At 33.1% G+C, this 23671-nt stretch overlaps 1 protein-coding gene across 1 annotated transcript in view; it reads right to left on the bottom strand.

Annotated features, from left to right (window-relative positions):
• The window catches only part of LOC129231711 (kinesin-like protein KIF28), a 64464-nt gene extending 41301 nt beyond the window's left edge, over nucleotides 1-23163 (bottom strand). Inside the window, exons 1-11 of the mRNA XM_054866074.1 lie at nucleotides 22996-23163; nucleotides 21461-21593; nucleotides 18346-18425; nucleotides 14438-14552; nucleotides 11075-11186; nucleotides 8159-8266; nucleotides 5469-5599; nucleotides 5318-5388; nucleotides 2489-2549; nucleotides 904-1059; nucleotides 11-141 (exon numbers count right to left, since the gene is read on the bottom strand). Coding sequence (XP_054722049.1) covers nucleotides 11-141; nucleotides 904-1059; nucleotides 2489-2549; nucleotides 5318-5388; nucleotides 5469-5599; nucleotides 8159-8266; nucleotides 11075-11186; nucleotides 14438-14552; nucleotides 18346-18425; nucleotides 21461-21593; nucleotides 22996-23163 — 1266 coding nt within the window. The remainder of the gene's footprint in view (nucleotides 1-10; nucleotides 142-903; nucleotides 1060-2488; nucleotides 2550-5317; nucleotides 5389-5468; nucleotides 5600-8158; nucleotides 8267-11074; nucleotides 11187-14437; nucleotides 14553-18345; nucleotides 18426-21460; nucleotides 21594-22995) is intronic.
• Nucleotides 23164-23671: the final 508 nt, after the last annotated feature.

The raw sequence follows: 23671 nt of genomic DNA, 5'->3' as shown, positions 1-23671 counted from the left end.
AAATACTTACAAATCCTTTTTGCTGTCTTGCTACTTTTAGTTTATCGTCGTAGGACTGCTTGATTGATTGAAGATCTCTATCGTTTTCAGCCATAGCTGCATGCATCTCTTCTTCCCATTTCTTTCTCAGCCTAATCACATCTAAATGTAATATTAAGATAAGAGTTAGGAGGCGGTTATTAATAAGTTATACTATGTTTATAAAAACGCCGAAACTTTCTACTAAAATATTAGTAAAATGAGCCAACAAAAATAAACGTGCAAATGAAGGCGATAAAATTGTGTTATAAACTCGATAACAACCAGTTTAAAGGTTACCAGAACAATTATGCTAGACGATACGAACGAGCCTTTACGAAAGATTTGGCTTACCAGAAAAAGCCGACAACAGACTTAATTAGTCTCATATCGCTCACAATTGACTCAATTTTAGTTATTGTAAAAGAAACACTTGAACTTTTCACTGAAATTTTTGTCTGCGCGATTGTATCTATAACGGTTCTTACTTTTGGAAACTTTAAACATTAAAGTGCATTTTCATACTTGTTTCCATAAAAATAAATTGTTTATAGATGCATTTACAACGGCTTCAAGGCTTACTTCCGTTCGAAGCCGTAGGGGTTAATTAAAAATTACTATGTACATATAAATAAAACAATCTGCCGTGATTTAACTGTAAAACTGACTTTAGAATGAGTAAGTGAAAATTCCGTCCTCCAGGTGTTTAGAGACCTCGGAACAAAATGATGTTAAACGTATGCATACATTTTACATTTCATGGTTGTAATCACGGCTCGGCCCAGGGAACATAAGTGTAAAGTAAATCCTTTTATCAGAAGAGATAAAAATAAATTCCTGGAAATAATGAAGAAATAGCAATGAATTTTATTTGAAAAATTATACCTTCTTCCGTCATTCCCGGTTGTATAGGAAGATCCATAGCCCCTTTCTCAAGCATTTTTCTCAGCCTTTCATTTTCTTGACGAAGTTCTCGAATAAGTTTTTCTGAAGGATCCTCATTTACAATAGCAACTGTCTTGATTTGTTTCGCACGATCAGCTAAAACGAGCAGTTTTATTTTTATTTATTTATTCGTTTTTATTTCTTTATTTATTTATTTATTCATAAAAAACTTGCATTTGCGCATATAAGGTTTTTTTTTCTTTTAACAATTGCGCAAGAAAAATAATGAAAATAATGCAAACGTTATCAAAGCTATGTTATCATAACTTTTGAGGAGGAAAAGAACAAATATGTGTTTTCTGAAATCTTCAGAAGAAACAGCGTTAGAAATTCTGCAGAATCAAAAATGTTGTGTACATTGACACCGTTTTTTTGTCCAGTTCTTATAAACTCTACCTCTTAACCACCGTAAAAACCTTCTAATGTCGCATACCACACTAATAAACAATACTTCCGCGTTAAGTATAACTTCAAATAAAATGTTAGCGGATTTCAGAAAATCTGGAAACATTTCAATAACCAGGACTTATTTTCATCAAGAAAAATATCGCACCCCGGCAAGGAAAGTGACACAGTTAAAAAAAATAAATAAAAAAAATAACAATTTGAATTTTGACATCTGGAATTCAAATTATGTTTTTCGCAATCACGAGTATGTGTGTGTATGTATGTAGGCGTGTGTGTTTGCGTCTGTGTGCAGGTATGAGTGTGTGGGTAGTTGTGTGTATGAGTGTTTGTGTGTGTGGGTGGGGAATGTGTATGTGTGTGTAGACATATGTGTTTGTGTCTGTGTGCAGGCATGAGTGTGTGGGTAGTTGTGTGTAGGTGTGTGTGTGTGTATGTGTAGGTGTCTGTATGTATGCGTGTGTGTCTATGTGTGTAGGTGTATGTATGTGTGTGTATGTGTTTGTTTGTACGTGCGTGCATGTATGCGTGTAAGTTTAGGATATGGATGCAACCTGGAGACTGTTTTCGCTATAGGAGCAGCATCGTGAGGAGCCGGTCGACGGTTATGCTGCAGAGGGTGCTGGCGGGAAAATAAAATGATAGCGCATCAAAACAGTCAAATGAAAGCAATAAGCAATCGTGATTGCTCAAAAAAAAAAAAAAAAAACGCATTGAAGAAAATCAAGGTTTTGTGAAGTATTAGCTGTACGTGATTTAGTTGAAAATATAACAATGCGTGCAAAAAAAAAAAAAGTTATGATATGATGTTTACTGGTTATTCGTTTTGTTATCTAAATTAATAACACACACTAGAAGTTCGATTTTTTTTCTAAATTATCAAACTTTAATTGTGTATTGATTAGCATGTTTTCCAAAATTTTGAGTTATGTCGCTTTCCTTGTTGGGGTGCGATATCATGCATCGCTAAAAAAAAATCATTTGTCCAATTCATAGATTTTTTTATATCGTTGTCAACACTAGATCTCGCGTCATCTTTTTTACCTAATTGGTCAGTTTACTTTTTAAAACATAATGCTACGTGAAAATTAACTGAAAAAGAAATTTATAAAATGTTTACCATATCGCAGCGTTGATAAAGTTTCTTCATAGTTTATGTCAGCCGGACTTATTGCAGCAATCTGAAAACAAAAATTTAACGTTTACGTCTTTTTTTGCACTATTATTGAACTGCATGGCATTTTTTCTTCCTAAATTCATACGAATATATTGATGCGTTATTTATTTCATATGAATAAGTTATTCACCGAGATTTTATACACCAAGATTTCTTTTTAAAAAAACCCGTTTAGTGAAAAATTTATTCAATGTGAACAGTACAATTCGAATCATTTTTTACTTAAGCGTAAGTCAGAAATTCACGTCCAATCTATTGTTTTATTATTTAGTTATATATTTATGTGTTTTTACACTTTTTGACTTCCATTGCAGTACATTTAAGAGGTTAATTTTAATTGACATATTTTAAAGAAGTAAATTGCATTTAGTCATTGAGCATAAATATGCAAAAATTACTCCAACACTATTTCCTTCTGAGTTTTGCTCTAGAATTGGTGAACTCCGATAGAGAACTTAGTCTTTGAAACTGAATTCGATCCCATATAATAAACATTAAACAAAGTGAAATCTTTTTGCTATTAGTGTCTTCGGCGGTACCTCGAGCAATGGAAATCACATTTAGACATTAAACTTTTGAGACAATTGTACACCTTCAAGAACGCTATGAAATGCTTACAAGAGCGAGTAAAAGAATTTTTTAAAACCCATTAGCAGAAAACATGCAGAATGCTTTTAAGGGTGGTGAATCTTTTCTCTGCTAGTTGTAAACTTATGGATACACTTGGTTTTATTTTCAAAAAACGTTTTTTTCTAAAAACATATCACGGTTTATCGTGTTCTTTAACCAAAAATACATATTCCAATAGCAACGAAAGGGTAGTTTACTTTTTTACTCTCCCGCAGAAAATGAACTTCACATATTAGTGAAGAATTTCTTTCTTTAAATTATTTTAAGCTCAAATTAACTGCTATTATAGTCGAATTGACTTTTGATCTTAGAAAACTTTTGGAACAGTTGCTGTTATTAGGGAGGAGAATTTCCATTGTATAAGGTGAAGATGCTACCCCCTCTTCCCCTTCAAAAATGCAAATTTAGGAACGGAGTACAGTTTAAAAAATGCAAAATATTATTTTGTAGTATTATCTTTCATTAAATTTTAGTAATCTTAACCTTCCAGCTGGCGCGTATCTCAGATACTAAAAGATACTTTAGTTTTATAGCTTTGCGCCAGATTGCGCTACGAACGTCTGACATTAGCTAATATTTCCCCTCTCCTACACCTAAGTTAGATATAATATCAGGCTATAGGTTTATTAAGAACGGCTCGTAGAAATACGCTTAAAAGGTGCTCCTCTCTGTAATTAACACTTCCTATAAAAACACGGAAAATCAAAAGTAACAAAAACAGTCGCGAGTTACATTGGTCCTATTCTAACGTTAAACTCAACTAAACATAAAAGCTACCTGAAATAATAATGCAAAATGACAAGTGTACAAGTAATGTTCAGCTAAGAGATAGGCGGAAAATTTAAATGTATGGAATAGTGCATTTAAGAGATACGCAGGACGTTCATTTTTGATATAGAGTCTAAGCCTGCTAGAATATTAATTATCAAGTGTTATAGTTACTGCAAAAGCATCTGTTTCAAACAGGCAAAATATCAGTAATAAAAGATTTCAATAAAGTAATAATAATGATAATGATAAATCAATTCTCTATGCTGAATATAAAGACTATGTCCTTAGCGGATCTATCACAATGCAATTTCAAAGGGCTGTAGGACAAAATGCATTGACATTGGCTATCAAATGTAAGTAAAAAAAAAACAACCTCCGCCTCCCCGGGCCAAGCATTGCTTAAATTTAACAATGAGTTTTTAAGTTAAACTAAATTTTCCGAGAAGCATATAAATGAAAAATTACCAAACAAGCTATGCTGCAATACGATTAAATTGAAATCCCCCAACGTAAATAAAGTAAAAATTCTGAAGAAAGTACAGCACATAGTTACTATTTCAAGGCTACAATGGAGCCTCTTCATCAGTACAAAAAGCTCACCAACACAATCAAAAAGTCGTTGAGTTCTTTCACGATATTTTGATTGTGTTGGTGAGCTTTTTGTGCTGATGAAGAGGCTCTAATGTAGTCTTGAAATAGCAACAGGTAGTTATCAAAATAATGGAAACACCTGAGGATAAAAGTGACATTTTTGAATGCGCTTTGTAAGTAATAAAGAATAAAATTAGATATATGTTTTTTTTTTTTTAAATAAATAGCAATGTAGATATTCCGGTACTATTTGGTGGTTTAACGGAAGTTCTGGAAGCCTTGGATTTTTTTCAAGCACGTGAAATGTCGGACCTCTCAAATTTTTAAAGAGACCAAATTGTTGGAGCGCGTCTAGCTGAAGCAAATGTAACTGAAACATTTCAACTTTTTGGCGCATCTAAAAGTACAGCATCTAAAGTCATGACAGCATACACACAGAGCGGTAAGACAAGCCCTGCAAAGGAAAATAGTGGGAAAGTCCAAAAAGAGAACAACAGCAGCAAAAGTGATCACAGAACTCAATTCCCATATAGAGTCACCAGTGCGAGCGATTAAAGTTAGAAGAACAGTTAAACAGAATATTTACGGCAGAGTAGCGAGTTCCAAAAAATTTTCTTTAAGTGTTTCCATTATTTTGATAACTACCTGTATATATGCTGTATTTTCTTCAGAACTTGTGCTTTACTTACATTGTTTTTTCACTTTAATCATCATACTTCTTGCCTGTCAATGCCATACTCGTGTTAATATTTACTTAGTAAGTATCGATTTATTACTAACCATGATTGTTCTGCTATTTCCTCCAAGAGCATTCATCAGCAATCGAGTTAAAACTGAATCCCGAAATGGAACTGAAAAAAGTTTTACATCAGAAAATTAATAGTAGATATTATTTCATATCAGTTTAACTACCAGAGTTCTTATTTAGTACCTCTTGTGCTTCTTCCCATTGCTCGTTCAGCCAAAGCATGTATACAGTTGCCAAGGCACGATAAAGATTGATTTATTGCTGCCCCTTCTTTAAGTCTGTCTCCAGTAGCTCCCGTGTTGGATGCTCTTTCGCTGCAAAAAGAACAAACAAATCGAAAATACACACAACTTCTGTTCTCTGCTTATACAAAAAGAAAATATATGAACACTAAAACGTTGAAAATTACTGTATTTTACACTGTAAAAACGATTCAGAAACGTTCCTGGAAAACAATAGGCAGCTAATGTGCCCAATTTTTGCCAGTAACACATCTCACAAAAACCAAGAACGTTGTCCGCTAAAACTCAGTAACCTTCCTGAAAAATCTAGATATTTTCCCGTTTCAAGTCAGTCGTGTCTTTGGAACTCCAGAGTAATCTCAAGTAGGGATAAAATAACAGCTTGGCACCTTCCTGATTTATCAAGCCCGTTACATAAGCAGTATTGCAAACATGGCCAAAGCTAAGCTAGAATTACAAGTAAGTACCGAGAATTTGTCTCACCTGTAATTCTTGCAAAGCTACGTAGTCCATACTTATTCGCTCCCTTCAGAAGTTTAATCAGCATGGACGAGCCTTAATCGAACTGAAGCCGATATATTTTATAAATACTCTCAGTTAATCTTTAAACTGGGAGCTGAAAATATTTTTTACATCAGAGAGAAGTCAGCATTCGGACAACTTGTAGAAATCCAGGAAACTTTTTGACAATGATACTGGATATTTCCAGGAAGTGGATAAAAACCGTTAAAATCCCGAAACGTTACACGGAAATAGTCAGTAACGTTTCGGATTTTTTTTTACAGTGTATTGAATTATTCAGGGATCGTTTCTTATTCCGCTAATCAGCAAATAACAGCATGAAACACCACTTTTTTTTCTTAATTTGGATACCCATGCTCATTAGCGTAGGCATAAAAGGATTTCCCCCAAACTGTGTCAGGTGAATCTGAATTCTAACAAACCTATTCAATGTTTTTTACATCAGTCGAAATTCGGAAACAAATGCATGTCAATAGAGGTTGTGTTTGTTTTACCCTTCAAAGTTTTTTGTCTTCTAATACGTGGCTATTAGAACGGCTTCCAAAATAAGTACGATTTTAAGTTATGTTTGTATTATTACTCATTACAATAATGATCGTTTCTTTAAAAAAATTTAAAGTACTGATGACCAGATTTTTTTCTATGCTATGTGCGTCAAAAATTAAATAAAAGGATTAACTGATACATTTATGTAGGCCCTGATTAATGTGCTACATTGACAGTTTTTTAAAATTATGATGCGTAGCACAAAAGCCGAACTCGTTATAACGAAAATATGGGGAGAAAACGACTCCTAATATCACACAAAATATAAACAGAAAAGACGAGAGAAAAATTGAGGGAAAATCTAAAAATATAAAATAAACTGCAAGAAATTTTATCTATTTTTGTTTTTGTTTTTTCAAAATCACAAACAAATGTGCATTTAGCTTCTGACATAAAAAAAATGTCTTTAATGGATGACATAAAGTAACAAAATTTTAATGAACTATGGCACGAGACGTAACTTTGAATTTAATTTTAGTATTTAGAAGAAAAAGAGCACAAATACTAAAATTAAAAATTGGTAGATAACTCATACAAATGGTAGGAGAAACTCATCTGTTTAGATGCAAGAGATGGTGATAGTATGAGGGATGCAGTTATACAGTTTTTTTTTTTTTTAATTTTAATGAAAACATTCAAAACTTTTAAAAAATACACTTACATTCCTTTACTTCTCATAGCCTCAATTTTAATGTCACAAAACTCAATCTCAAAATACTAGAATATTGCCCATCAAGATATGACGGGTGAAAACTGCTTCTACATTTGAATGAAGCAATTGCGTGTTTGGGCATACTTTGATAGTTAAAATCCTAACCCTAACTCCAGTGAATAAACCCTAAACTCCAGTAGACAGCGTTCATTGTTGACCCCTTTTTTTTTCTTCGCAGTCCTGAAACGACACAGTCTCACCAGTATAACAGTTAAATTACCGGATCCACAGTTCAACCTTGTCACAATAAAGTCTTTCCCTGAATTTTAAACATTACCAAAATATATCATCAAATCATATTATGCCGTGGCAAGCTTTTCATTGTTGACGTCAGAGCGTTACTCGATATATATATATATATATATATATATATATATATATATATATATATATATATATATATATATATATATATATATATATATATATATATATATATATATATATATATATATATGAGATTAGTCCAAGAAGAAAGTAATGTTGGAAATATATATTTTTTTCTCTTGTCTATTCAAAATCTCTAAACATAAAAGCCAAATCATTGGTAACTATGGGGGAAAATTCCACTTCTGTAAATTTTTTCAAGCCAATCACAAAAATACCTTTTATTTGTGCTAGCCGGAGGAAATCACAGCACCAGAAAAAACCCAGGAGAAAGTGTAATAGTAATGTACGCCAATTGAAGGTTTCGGAAAAATTCAACCTCGTCAATTTTACTCTGTGTGATTTTTTTTGTTTCATACGTCTTTTGACATAATACACCATCAAAATGTATGACAGTCATTTGCGTTTAGATTTTTCCAATAATTCATTTCAAGCGACACTATTAAGAGTAAACATTCCTTTACCTTCCTGCAAGATCAACAAGATGAACTATGGAGCTTTTGACAGCTTCTTGGCCACTTCCCTTCTTTGATTTTTGCACAAGATGAATCCCAACAATTGTATGGGCACGACTAAAAAATATAAACTTTTTGTTAGAAGAACATTGTACGTACTCCAATTCTGAAAAGAAATAGCGCCTTCAAATTCAATTTTATAACATATCGCTCCTTGGCAAGAAAAGTAACACAACACAAAAAAACAGCAATGGGAAAAAATTATGGTTTTATGCAATAGTAATTTTAAGAGATTGTCTTGAATATTGCAATACTTCCAAAAAAAAAAATAGTAAGTGATGTTTACTGGTTAGTTCTTTTGCTCTAAATGCATTTTAAAGTTCGAAAATGTTATATCTAAATTGTGAAGGTTTAATAATGTGTCACTATTGGGTTTTATCGTTTTTACGCCACCATGCACCAGTTATGAAAGTTCATTTTGTCGTAGTTTCTGTGATAAGAAAGAGCATTAAATTTAGGTTTTAAATCAATTGTCAATACATTTTCCCCAAATTTTGAGTTGTGTCACTTTTCTTGCCAAGGTGCGATATTCATCACACGTAGTGTCAGGTGCATAAAGATTTTAAAAAAAAATCAATGCTTATGCACCGTCCCGATCGCTCGATAAATTTTAATCCTACAGGGTATAGTGATTATTCGTAAACTTAAAATCGATTCTTTTTTTAGTGTAACAAATAAAAAAACGGCCAAGTTGAGCTTTCACTGAAATTTAGATTTCATCAATTGCTCAGTTTATACTTAATAATGTTTTTCGATGAATGATTAATACTCCAAGTTAAAACCTAAGAGATTCGTATTTCTTCTCATTGTTGGCATAAGTAGATTCCATAACGAATAAATTTGTAGTATTTAATAAAGGAACTGTACTTTTGCCGAAAATTTTCTCTATTTTTTAATGTGCTTGGAGCCTTAAACAACCCGCAAAAACATTTTTTTTGTGTGGAAGAGGTAAAAGCGTTTCGTGCACAATATTGACAGATTCATAATTTTTGCCGCGTATTATACTCGAGTTCATGGACATACAGCACAAATATATACAGCATCAAATATAGCATACAACGCATTGGGTAAAAACACTGAAATGGGGTTCCTATTGTTTTTATCACTTTCAACTAACATAATTAAGAAATTAACTGTGGAGCGTATAATCAAATTCACAGAGGATTAGGACCTTTTGAGTTTAAACGCTTGAATATAAAAATATAAATTTTAATATTCAAAAAGAAAAAAAAAAAATCTGAAAAATGATCGGAAATGTTTACACAGCGTATATCTTATTATGGAGCACCATACAAATAACATTAGAAAATGACCATTTGTGTTTCATAAATGATTTATTTGCATTTGAATTAAGTGATATTTTCTCTATTAATATCTCAGTTTATATGAGCTGAGTTGAGGTATTTTTGACCCCGAAACCACTGTTCATTCCATTGTGGTTTGAAAAGGACTCAGAGCAGCAGCTACACAACTAACATCATTTCATCCTCACTTTTACTTCTCCATTCTTCTTTTTCTGAAAGAAGAGAAACTTGCTTCGCCCCATACTGCGTAATTTGTTCGATATTGTGCCCTACCCCGTACTGCTCGCTTCTTCAACCTGATTTTCATTCTTAATCACGTGCATCAATTATGTAGGAAATAGAATAAATGCTGAAAATGTCTATACTAAAAAATTAATGTAGAAGAAATAATATATTATGAAATTATAATTTTCAGCATATAAGAGCGTCTCAACATGGTTACTGCAGTACTGTAAAAAAAAAACTTTGGAATCATGATACAAATAAACACCTATACAGTAAACTCTCGATTATCCGAGAGTGGATTATCCGCGAGTCAATTAACAATCAGGAATATGTATTTTCACCACAAAAAGCAAATACCAATGGCTGTTTTTGTAAAAAAACTGAACTTGATTGTTTTTGTTTTATATATTTATTGTGCTTTATTCATCGTACATACACTTGTTTTCATTGATGTTGGGTTCTTTGTGCAAAAATACGAAACATTTTTACGTTACTGTATATATTTTCACTGTTTGAAAAAAAAATATTATGCATCAATACAACTAAGCTTTTGAGGAAGGACAATTTTTACCTTACTTGTCCCTTATTTTAGCCTTTTTGGGTTTATTCACGATTTTTATTATCTGCTGCACTTGTGCCACCCAATTCCGCGGATAATCCGGAGTTATCTGTAATCTTAACAACTGCAGCTCATACTACTGTTTCTGCACTGTTAAAAATTTTCCGGAAAATTTACGGTAATTGTTACTGGCATCCATGTTGCCAGTAACTTTTACCGTAAAAATCAAATGTTACTGTAAAATTTTACGGTTTCCTCGGTAGGCCACAGCAACCAGTTGGCGCTGGGATCGCTTATTTCTCCGGTATAAATTACCGTAAAAAATCAGCGATGCGTCGGCGATGCAATTTTACAGTAACAATTACCAGAAAATCTTCCTGAATTTTTAACAGTGTGGCAACAACACAAAATATCTAGTCCTAGAAAACTATACTTCGGACATTCTCCATAGATGTCGGATGCAGATATTAAAAAACGTATTAGGTACCACATATTAGGAAGTACCTTCATATTGGCTGACTATAACACAGTCACGCCGGCTTTATAAAAAGTAAACTTAGCTGTCAATCTGAAACCTTTCATCTATACTAAATCACATTTAAAGCTAAATCACAGCACAATCATCTTATTTTGCAAGAAGAAATTTTGGAATTCAGTAAACTTCTTTATAAGTTGTAGAAACAATGCATTATTATACATACAAAAGTTGTAATAATATTTCGCAAAAATGGACAAACATATGGTTTGAAATTATCTAACGACCCTTCTAGTGCTTACCTGCTTGTAGCATTCATGTTCGTTGAAGCTATACTCCTATTGGTTGTTCCTTCGTTGAGCTTCCTCTCAATTTCTTTGTAACTTGTTACCATTGAAAGCTTTAGTCCTTCAGCTGCAGAATGTGAAAGATAAAATAAATTTGCTAAGTCTATGAAATAATTCTAATCAAGAAGTCAAAATATAACTTTTATGTACTTATATAGTATTGTAATAATACAGATTTATACAGTATATAATTATGTAATGAATGAAATCTCAGTTTAAACAAAAGTTACAAGAGCAGTAAGTTACCGCCTCTAAGCCAAGGTTACCCCCCCCCCCAGAATCACATGTCATATACCAGACAGCCCGGTTATCACATCCAGAAACTGCAGTTTCATCCTCATTAGAACTCATCAGTCTGAAATTGTGAATAACCGAGCTGGAGGCATGTGTCATCTCATTGAAGCTGAGAAGGTCAACAAACTGGTAGATAGAGGAAATTTTTCGTAGCGAGTGACCGCAGCATGGTGCGGTTCGAGTGGAAAATTAAAGGCAAAGTCCTGGCTTAGGAGCAGTAACTTAATGCTAAAACCCAAGCTTTGCCTTCAATTTTTCAGTCGAACAGCACCATGCTGCGATCACTCGCTGGTGAGATAAATTTCTTTTATCTACCAGTTTGTTGCCGCGCTCAGCTTTAATAAGATAACATCTGCCTCCAGATCGGTTATTCATTATTCCAGACTGATGGGTTCTAATAAGAACGAAACTGTAGTCTCTGGAAGTAATAACTGGGATGTCCAGTATATTGCAGAGATTATAAGAGTCTGCTTGTAACCTGAGCTGCATTGAGTCGGTGTGTGCTTTAATAACTACCGTTGATGTGGTACATTGATTGTAAAACGAACTAATAAACAACGAACTAATTTAAGATCTGTGACCGAATTACATACGTGAAAAAAAAATCATTTCTTCGTGAAGCTAAAATACGCAAAAAAAGAATCAATTTTAAAATGTACTATTCTATTGAAAATTCAATTATTCAGTAATTTCTCATCTGCGAATACGTAACGACGAACGGGAAGAAAAAAAACTGGTTTAATGGAATCATATATGGAATCCACCGATCTAGAGATCTTTAGAAAGCAATGCTGATTCGTTTGACTGACTACTGTTGTTTTATATAAGCTATTACCAGATAAACCTATGAATATTCACTTTATTTCGTTTTTCTTGATGACATATAGTCTTGTCAGTGTTTCTATACGGTTCCACTAATATAGTACCAATATAGTATGTACACAAATGTGTGTACATGTACACATACGCTCATAAGAGCGGAGTGGGACGTCGAGAATAATGAAACAGCTTCATTTAAGTGCCAAATTGAAACGTGAAAAATTATTTCTAGCTTGTCCAGTAGATGTAGCAGCTAGAATCAAAGCCGTTACATATACAGGAAAAGTTATATTTTTTGTTTTTACATTCGACATATTCCAGTAAATGAGTTGTTCCATTCCTCCGGGTTCTCCCCTGCATTCATATGGTATTTATGAAACACGTGATACTTGAACTGTAGCTAAGCTTAATTGTCATATCTGACTTATATCTCTGAAAATAGTGATTCAAAACTAAAAATACAAAACTTCGTGTGTTCTTGGATGTTAAGTTATACAGGGTGACCATATTAACGCGTTGAAAAGAATTTCTAAATTTCTCGAAAACTGCTTGGCGTATCAAGTTTAAACTTGGCGCTTAGATTCGGTGCGTTGGTAGATTTTTTTGCGCAGTCTCATTGAGTTGGCCTTTGTTGTTTATTTTTCAGTGAAAATGTCGAGAAATAGCGTATCAAAGCGCATTTTCATGGTTCGAAAGAATTATTCAAACAACACCCAAATTGTGACTCAAAGAAAGTTTGCAACTGAGTTTAAGCTTAATACAACGAACAGACTCACTTCTGAACGAAATGTGGGAATTTTGGGAAATCAGTTAGTTCCAGCAATTTAAAGTGAGATGAATTTCGAAAGCTCGTGGTTCGTGCAAGGCGGCGCACCACCTCATCGTACCAATAAAGTGCTTGATCTGCTTGATGAGCACTTCACTGAGCGGGTTTTGGCTTTAGCGTACCCAAAATCGAAAAATATGGGAATCAATTGGGCACCCTATTCACCTGACTAGAACCCTTGCGATTCATTTTGGTTGGGGTTATATCAAAAACAAAGTTTACGCTAGAAACCCCAAGAGCATCGAAGACCTGAAAACGGCAATTCAGACTGTTATTGAAAGCATTGAAACTTCGACCCTTCAATGAGTGATGCAGAATTTTGCTATTCGTTCGCGCCATATTATAGCAGAGATGAAAGACACATCAAACATGCATCAAAGAAATTCCCATGCATTGCACTTTGTTTTAAAATTATGATACAATTTTGCGAGTCAGCAGTTTGTGAGAAATTAATTTTTAACATCAGCGGGTTAATTACTGGTCACCCTGTAAAAGTTTTTCTGTACTCATTTTATGCCTATTCAATGTCTTACTATTCCCCCTAAGTATTATGAAATACCCCAACAGTCGACTGCAACGCCACCTCGTATGATGATGCGCGTGCGCTTAAATAGAGCTTATGATGTCTGTGGATTTGTGAATATGAAATTATTTCTAGAGTGTGTAATTTATCCGTATATCCGCTATTCAAATATTATATTTCTAACTCTTATGACATTTTATTGGACTCTGCTACGCTCTGCTGTTTAGCCCAACAATGGATGCCATTAATACTCTTAATAACAAGTTCCGAAATCAGTATTATTTAAAGGTAAAATATTTTGCTGATGAAACGCCTGGCAAATAAGGAGACACAGTGACTTCAAAACGAGCAATATGTACACTAAGTAAATCTTACTTATAATCGAGTCACTTAGTATGAAAATAAATATTTGCTTTCACCAATAAACCATTTGAGTAGTTTGAACTGGAATGAGGCGTGTCTGTACAATGTGATGTAGAGATTATGAAAACAGAATGAAAAGGATTGCATAAAAAATATTACTTTTATTAATACCGAAAAATTCATTAACGGATAAAGATGTATGACGATTCAGAATTATAAAAGTTAAATTGGTCAATTTTTATGTCTGAAACTTTTTTTTTTTTGCAAAAAAAGTAAAGCATGTAGTTCACATCTTAAAGGAAAATAATGTGCATCGGTCACTTAAACGCATTTTAATAAAATTATGCATGCCTAATTCAACGTACTTTGAAGCGTTGTAGAAGCGTACAATTTTGCGTTTTCCATGAAGTTTTTGATATTTATGAAATTAATTTATCGTATCGGACATGTAATTATTAAAAAAAAGAACAAAATATTGAAACTGAAATCATACCATAAAACCCTTTCTTTGGGTGTTCACGTATTTTTAGTCCTCTTTTTCTATCGCCTCCAGGATTCAATAAATCTCGTACGATTTCGTTGTAAATTTCCAGCATACTGAACCTCACCTAGAATTAAAAAAAATACCCTCTAATGATACGCAGTTCTTTAAAATTATGCAGACAGTACGTAAGAAAAATTTTGTTAGTACTGCAGATTTTTCAACAACTTGTCCTTACATTTCAGAGAGCGTACTTCGAAAATAAATTATGAATGAACAGTACCGCAATCAAACCAATTGTATATAAAAGTTCTATGTGGTTGGCAATTCAAACAGAAATGATTTAAACAGCTTTGCAAACTGTCCATTTAACATATTCTATGCAAAGAGATTTTACTGCATACTTTATAATATTTTTTTTTTCCATTCGTTGTACAGCATTTGAACACATTGAAATCACTTATAACAGAAAAAAACGTTATTAGTTTAAATAAGTCTATATATTTGTACATCAGTTTTTCGATTTTTTTCTTGTGTTATCCTAGTATATACGCACTCTTAATTTTTTTTAAAAACATTTAATGCAAAATATGAAATCGTTAACGATACCAAATTTTTTAGCAGACTTTTGAATAAGAGCAAAACAGTTTAAAGAGAACACTTTGAATACATATCCATTGCTGTTATCAGGCATGTTTGTTTAGCTTCTATGTTCATATCATGTGGACTATTCAGTTAACTATTTAAGCATTATTCATCTATCAAATTATTTATGCTGAAGAATTTTACTAAAAGCCGTAGGAGTCTTTTATTAAACAATACCGCTGCAACATGAAAATTTGAACTCCTATCATAAAATCCCATTATAATGTATTACATTTCATTTTCTCAACATTAATTAATTCCACCTATGCATAAAAATTATTCAGAATATATAATAAGCCAAATTGATCCTTGTTATAACTAGCTTAATTCTTTCCGGGTAGTTCGTAATTTAGTTCGCTTTGTACCTTAACGAATATATCTTCTATGCTTCAATGCTGAACGGGTGGGGCTTCAATGAACGGCGCTTATATGCTTGGTCAATCTTCCATGTAAACGGCGCTGTTGTGCACCTACATTATGAAGACACTCCAAAAAACTACGGCCAGTTATAGAAGTTACATTATTTCGTTTCCCGTCCCGCACACATACATATTTTATTCTGATGTGGGCTGTCTGATTAGTACCTCTGAGAAAATTTTAATAATTTATAGCATTGACATGTTCCGTAAAATAGGTTAGCGTACTTACCCCTTTTCATATGCAAATATGCAATTGGAATTCTTAGTTTGTACCATTTTAAATGCACCCGCATGATAAATTAACCATTTATTAAGAGTACAGATTTCATTTGCTACCGCTAAACAACAGAAGGAGCAGTTTAAGTGTATACAGAGATTTTATTTCATTTTGTGAGTATATGTGTGTAGAATGAATAAATAAAAATAGTATTGTATCTTAAATTCTTTTAAAAGTCAGTAAAACTAATTTTTACTCATGGACGTTTTGATTTGCTTTTAGTGAAATTTAGAGGAAAGTTGAGAACTCTCCAATGTATCGATATCTTTATCTCTTTCTCTACTTAAGCGAATGAACTTTTCAAGCAGAAGTTTATGTCCCACTGCTGTTTTACTAAAATGCAACAAGAAAACGTCCGTGAAAGAAGTTTTGGGGGCTTGTACAGGTTGTTTTCTTAAAATATAAAACTTATGATTGATTGCCCAATTCCAAAGACAAAGCACATACGATGTTTTACGTATTTTTGTAGGATTATTAGCTGTTGTTGCATTATGAAATAATATGCTTTTTGCCTTCCATTACATCAATAGAGTCTTCAGATCGATTAGCATATAGACTTAACGTACCAGAAGGTGTCACTATGATTCCGCAAAAAATAACGTGAAGCGAAACGGGGAAAAAAAACAGCAGAGAAAAAGAATAAAATGTAAAGGGTTTTAAAACCCATAAAAACCAGAACAAGAAAGCCATTTTTGTTCAACATTTCGTTTTCAACATTTTTATTGTAGAAGTTGTTTTATTGAATATGAATCAACTAAACATTTTGTTTTTCTAAATATGAAAATGTCTTCTTATTTTTCAAAATTTTCGTGGTAAAATTTGCAAGCTATGCTAGAATTGCTTTATTGCACTATAACTACTTATTATTCTATCTTCTTGGTTCTTCTTTTTAGTGCTTTTTTTTTTATTTCTTATGATCGAAATATCGAAGCAAAATAACATTTTCGTTGAAAACGACTCAAAACAAAACTTCAATGAATTGCTATAAGTATTTCTCATAGAAACTTGTTGAGTAGTTAATAGACCATAGACCTATCAACATGTATCATTTAATGAAACGAATAAGTTGCATACAAATGAAAGTGGGGTAAAAAGCACAGAATTTGGGGTACCTTTCGTTTGTGTCACCTACAATTGACATAATTTTGAAAAAAAAAATAATAAAATTAAGTCAATAATAAAGCTGAGGATTCTGGGCTCAATATCAAATCAGTTTAAATGCTTTAAGCAAAAGTCTTAACTATGAATAATTTTGAGAAAAATCCGGGAAAAGTGAGTTTAAACGGGATGTCTCTTATGGTGGGGTATAAAAAAATAACACCAGAAAACTAGTGTTTGTATTTCATAAATCAACTAGTTGCACTTCAGACAAACAATGTGCAATTTAGGTGTTTCCATTTCCCCTCAAATAATGCACTCTTGGGTACATAGAAAGAGTTAAGTTTTTCTTTTGATTTTTTTTTTTTTTTTTTTTTTTGGAAGATTAAATTTTGATGTCAATTTCTCTCTTTTGTGTGTGTTTTAAATAAATTCAGCGCATAATTGAATTTTTCATACTTTTTTTTAAAAATGTTTTCAGATTACATTTGAAGGTTTCAGCCAGTCACATGTGACCTTCGAGGTGCTGCATGATTATTGCTGGTGAAAAACTTCTTAATCTCCTTAACTGATTGTGTCTAGTGCGATTATCTATATTCTATACCTCCTACATCAATCTTATGAGGAAATAAATGGGGCATTTCTATTTCCCCCCTAGTCTCTGGGGTTAAATGAAACATACTAGGGTAAAAGTAAACATGACTTCATTCGCTAAAAAATAGTTATAAAATCAAAATTTTCATACCTAGATTCTTTCAGACAGTGTAGTCTTGGACACAATGACAAAATGATATGTCTCAAAAAAAAAAAAGGATGTGGGGGGGGGGGGAGATCTAAAGTTAAAACATTGAAACCTTATTTCCCTAGCTCGTTCTAAGTAAATTTTGGCACGAGAAAGAAAAGGTGTCTTAATTTCCCTATAACGTTCAACCTCATAATTTTGGAATTTATTTCCCCCATCAATTAGTTCAATTAATAAAATCTAAACTTTACAGTTCCTTAATTTAACTGCTTCCTTTTCTCCACTTTTTTCTTTTTGTTTAATAGTTTTATTCTTATTTGATCTTTTTATTAACTCATTTATTCTTTTTACTTAAATATTTTTGCTATCATCATTATTAATATCTATTTATTCATTTTATTTTTTATTTGATTGACATACGAAAAAAATTCTCGTTGAACAAACTTTAGTTTAAATGTTTTAGTTTTCCCAGCTAGACATAATAATAAAAATATTAATGGGGCAAAATAAGTAAGCATGGAAACCAATATGCTTTCCAAGCATATTTTAATCGGAGAATCTGTTTCATTTAAGAATTCACTTTTGATTTTTGTAAATGTTATTATTTAATAACTTTACATTGCGATTTGCTCTGCGCATGGTGGATCAATTCACAAGACCAAAAATCAAGTAAACCACTTCAGAAACGAAATCTTTTAAATCAGTACATTAACATGAAACTTATTATTCAAATACTCACCTCAAATTCTGTTTGATCTCCTCCCCTTTTTTTATCATCGATTCCTCTAAACATTTCCTCGCAGAATTTCGGTACAATACCTTAAGAAAATCATAAATAGTAGAGAATTCTTTCAAATAAATCTAAACTTGAAAATTTGTAAGTTTACAGTCGTATATATCTCTGTAAATAGTTTTAAGAAACAGTGTATTGCCAGAATGAGCAGATTGCTTATTCCTGAACATGTTTATGTGAATAATAATGCTTAGTACAATTAGCAAGCATTATTTAATTTAAAAAAAAAACTCATTTTATGTAAACGATGTTAATTTCAAACATTCACAAAAAGCAATTTGTTCAAAACATGGCGTATTGTTTTAAAGCAGATGTTGAGAAACATAGTACACCACAGGATTGTTAGCTCATCCGTGGACGAATACAACTCAAAATGCGCTGCGTGAATTTAAAAAAAAAAAAAAAAAAAAACAAGGATTGCCAGGCGAATTAAGGTTTTTGTTTCGCGGTTTTCAACATTAAGAATAATAAATTTAACTGCAAACCCACGCCGAACTTCCTGTTATTGAGCACACTGTGGAAGCCTTGATTTTCTAATCACATTTACTGCTCTTTCCATTTCCAACGAATTTAATGGTTTTGGTTCTTCCGTCAACTATCAACAATGCGAAGGCGCAATATACCTTTCTTTTTCTTCAAAAACATATTAGAGTAACGTTATAGCTCTTCTTTCAGAACCAGTCAATATGGTGTATCGCCTGGTAGTTAAATCAGATAGTCATTTAAACATGAAGTGGGATCACCTGTGTTTTGGAGTCATTAAATTAGTGCTCAATTTATCTGTAAAGTATTGTTTAGAATTGTTTAAAATGCATTGCGAGTTACGTATTCTTAGCAGTAACACGTCTCTCCTGCGCAAGTCACTTCTGAATCTCTAACATTAGCATTCTAGTTTTCTTTAACTTATTTTAATTGCTAAAGTGAAGTCTATTTTGCCATCAGATTTATTTTTTTTTTACCTTACGATCATAATGTTCATTGTGAAGTCAAAATACGAAATACCTATTGATATATTAATGATGCTACCTCTATTAATATATTCTTAAGAATCACCTATTTAGGACTAAGATTAAACAGTTATCTTTCCCATGCTGATCCAGCATACATTTCAGACAATAAATGTTACTTTTTTTCTAAAACTAGAAAGTTTCATTGGCAAAAACGCTTAAGGGAATCCAATAGTCTATCAAAACGATGAAGAGCAGTTCGAGTTAGTTTTATTCGCGTACATGATACTAGTTCCAGCCAGTGGGAACAAAATTCATATTGAAAATAAAATTGCTTATTTATAAAACCTGGTCACGTGCGACTTGCGCAGGTACAAATTTAAATTTTATATTGAAATGTTTTCTGCAATATAAGAGGGTTAGAACTTTAATGGGGGTAGCAACTATTTATTGATATCTAGTACAAAAGGAATACATATATATGTTACAAAGATTTACCGTTCTTCAATATAATCACCAGCATTGTGCACAACGCGTTTTCAACGATGTGGATGTCGTAGGACCACATGTAGAATTGTCTGTTCTATCGATAGTTCGAGTGGACCTACTGCCGCAGGAATCTCTGTAACAGTTCTGAAGCGAAAGCCACGGAGTAGCTCCTTCATCTCATGAATTAAGTAACAGTCACAAGTCCTAGTGATTTTGGTTTAAGTAGTGACTTAAGTAAGTCTTAGTGACTTCGACTAAGACGAAGGATTCATTTCGTGAAATTCGCCTCAGAACTATTCCACAGATTCCTGCTACAATAGAGTGATCCACTCGAACTATCGACAGAACAGGCGCTGCGAAAGGTTTTCTACGACATCCACATCGTTGGAAACGGATGTTACACAATGCTGGTAACTATATTGCAGGACAGCAAACCTTGGCAGCATGTATCACCTTTGTATTAGATGTAAACACTTAGTTGCCACTTTTAAAGTTTCAACTCTCATATTAATTATTTTAAATTAGTTTGAAATTTCTAAAAAATAGACATATGATTCTTGTGAAGTGTTTTAAGTACACCAAACGTTTGAAATCAAAATTCATTGTCGCAATGCTGTTATAAACTGAAAAATTGTTGACATTATTCAATCAAAAATGTACTAGTGCTGTGAAAAAATATTTTTCACATACATTTGATTATATAATTCCACATTCTTGCTCTCTTGTCCTGTTTTCTAATCTAACTTTTTGTAAGCTTTATTATAAATTAATTTAACTAGACAGTTTAAAACTTTGTAATTATTAGGGTCAGTCAATAAATAACGAGGCAGAAGCTGTAAAACTAATTTCATTCAGACATTCTTCAAAACTGAATTGTTTAAAACACTTATCCCTCTGGGAAATTAGGCGAATAATTCAGTGCTTATTAAAGTCTTTTGGCTGCTGCAGGATCCAATTGCACACGCACTCCTTTACTTCATCGTCCGTATGAAATCATTGACCCCTAAGAGCCTTCTTGAGTTTCCCAAAGATCTGGGATCATATGGGGATAGATCTGGACCCCCTATAAAGGGGGGTGGTTCAAGACTTCCCACTTAAATTTTCACAAAAGTTTCTTTTTGGCATTGGCTGTGTGTGGTTCCGGTAAAATTGCACGTGTTGTCATCCTGTTGAACAATAACGATAGACCACACACAGCCAATGCAAAAAAGGAACTTTTGCGGAAATCTAAGCGGGAAGTCTTGAACCACGCCCCTTACAGTCCAGATCTATACCCATATGATCCCATATCTTTGGGAAACACAAGAAGGTACTTTAGGGACAACGATTTCCTTCGGACGATGAAGTAAAGGAGTGCTTCTTAATTGGTGCCAGCAGCTGCTAAAGGACTTTTATGAGCACGGAATTATGCGACTAATTTCCCAGAGGGATAAGTGTTTTAAACAATTTTGATCAGTATTTTTGAAGAATGTCGAATAAAGTCTGTTTTATAGCCTCTGCTTCGTTATTTATTGACGGACCCACATACTTAATCTATAGCTAATAAAGAAGTGAGGTAAATGACTTGTAATACAGTAAAGAAAGTATATCCTTAAGGTAAAGTACTTAAATTTACAAATGAGTACCTTTGTTGGGACCATAACCAATGACTGACCAAGACTTTCCGGATCCAGTTTGTCCGTAAGCAAAAAGAGCCGAGTTATATCCATCCCAAGCATTGCGAAGCACTCCTCTACCCAGATCACGATACACACGCTCCTACGAAAGATATTTACTTTATTCTAACTTAGATAAGTTAAAATATTAAGTTGAACCAAAAAATAGGTCGTTCACAAATAAAATATACGAGCAAAAATTTTCCTTTCTTCCAATAAACCGCCATACAAAAGCTTGGCTATTCAGCATTTTTCTTAATTTTTACATTACCCGTGTTAGTGCTGCTGTACTTTTTTCTCATATTATGCTGGCTTTATCTTTAATAAACCTATCTTCCTCATTTTTATGCTTATGTAATAACGCACTTAGCTACCATGCTTCATTGTCTAAATTTTGCTTATATAATAAAATATATTTCAGAATAATTGTGTTTATACACTTTTTTCATGAAAAATGAGCAGAAAAAGTTTGCATAAAACCAGTTTTCGTTTCGATTTTTTTTTTTTTTTGACTTGCGTGGTTATCTTAAGGTCTAATACAAGGTAATCCAACAGTAACTTCCCCTATATACAAGGCCCTAGTGACCTATCCGCTGAACCAATCGAACCAAAATTTCAGATATGGTTGTTTAAAGGTATGCGACCAATATTGTGAGGATTTTAATCGACGCAGTGCTCACGGATACGGTTGCAGTGAAAGAATTTCGAACATTTTGAATAGCGAACCAGTTTTTCCTTGCATAAATTGATCAGCGTATTAAAAAACCATAATTGCAGTTGGAACAATTGGCATCTCACAAAAGTTACACGCTGGCGATTCGAACACCGGATTGAAGAAACACGCTATTCACGCTGAATATGAAAAGTTTTTTCACAAGCAGTGCTTTGCACGTGATGTTCCGTGGTTATTGGTTCTACTACTGCCTAATCCTGTGAATAATGCAAAGTTAGTCAAAGCTCGTCCTTTCACATGTCTCTTCACATCCATCTCATATAATGCTCTAATGGCTCCTATCTCATTTAAAGCTTTAGGTCTTCCAACAAGGGGATTTAGGATTACAACAAAGGTCTAAAATACCTTATTTTAATGGTACTATTTAGGGACAGTTGTCCTCATTTAAATTGGGATCTACTGTGCTACTCTACTTATTCCAATGGGACTGTAAGGGATCTGTTGACGTTATGGAGGAACCCTTGGCCTTATTGTTTTGCAGATTATTTAAAAGAGTATATTCTAATGGTAATTTCTAAAGATTGTAGTTCTCTTTCTTTTTAGATAAATACTCCTGCGTGACATTAGTTGTTTTCCCTCTTAAGGAATGACGCAATATTTGAGAGAGCCCGTGCAACTTCGGGTCGAGCAGCAAATCTACCTCCACCCCCCTTTAAACTCCCCTACTAACTGAGAAAGTCCCCTAAAACTATTATTGAGTAGCGTAATAGTTTTAGTTACTTTTTCTTTTTTTACTGACAATTTTGAATATATTGAACTATATCTACATTACCTGATCGCAAAACTTGGAGCCGTTTGGTTGAGTATTATCTTGAGTACAGTAGCCGTTTGGAAGTTCTTTGTATCCATCATGTGACCAATAACTGTGATCAAAAGTGAATTTCTTTACTGGATCGCTTGGGTCATCTGGATTTGTAAGGAAAGTAGTATTTCCTGACATCTGAACAATGGACTTGGCATTTCGCTGTTTTTCTCGCTGATTTTGATCTTGTTAAGTATTTAACGTAAATGAAAAGGTAAATAAGCATCTTTTGAAACATTTTATATTTTTTTATAAAGGTTGAAAAATAACATTTCCACATAAAAGTACGGTAGAGTGAAGAAAACTCTGCCTAATTTGGACCGAAAAATGTCAGAGTTTTTGAATATGCCGGGAAATCGGGAATGTGATCGCAACAGGTTTTTTGAGAGTTTTTTTTTTTTTTTTACTTTCTTGTCCTGCCAGGGTGTGGCAGGTTTTCCAGATTCGGGCGTGTTATAGAGTACCGAATTTTTGGGACTCTACTGTTTCTATGAAAAATACTATTCACTGAATTTTGAAGCTCTCAAAACATTAAATATGCTAAAGCCAGCAATAAATTGGCAAAATTCGCAGAACTTAACACCTTGACTCAGAGCATAATCATTTTCATCCTTCAAAAGTAATTGATTGTTGTGTTTCGTTGATC

The sequence above is a fragment of the Uloborus diversus genome, chromosome 10 (genome assembly GCF_026930045.1).
Source record: "Uloborus diversus isolate 005 chromosome 10, Udiv.v.3.1, whole genome shotgun sequence".
Lineage (NCBI taxonomy): Eukaryota > Metazoa > Arthropoda > Arachnida > Araneae > Uloboridae > Uloborus > Uloborus diversus.
The sequence above is the reverse complement of the archived record's forward strand: the minus strand, read 5'-3'. Positions and strand labels throughout refer to the sequence as shown.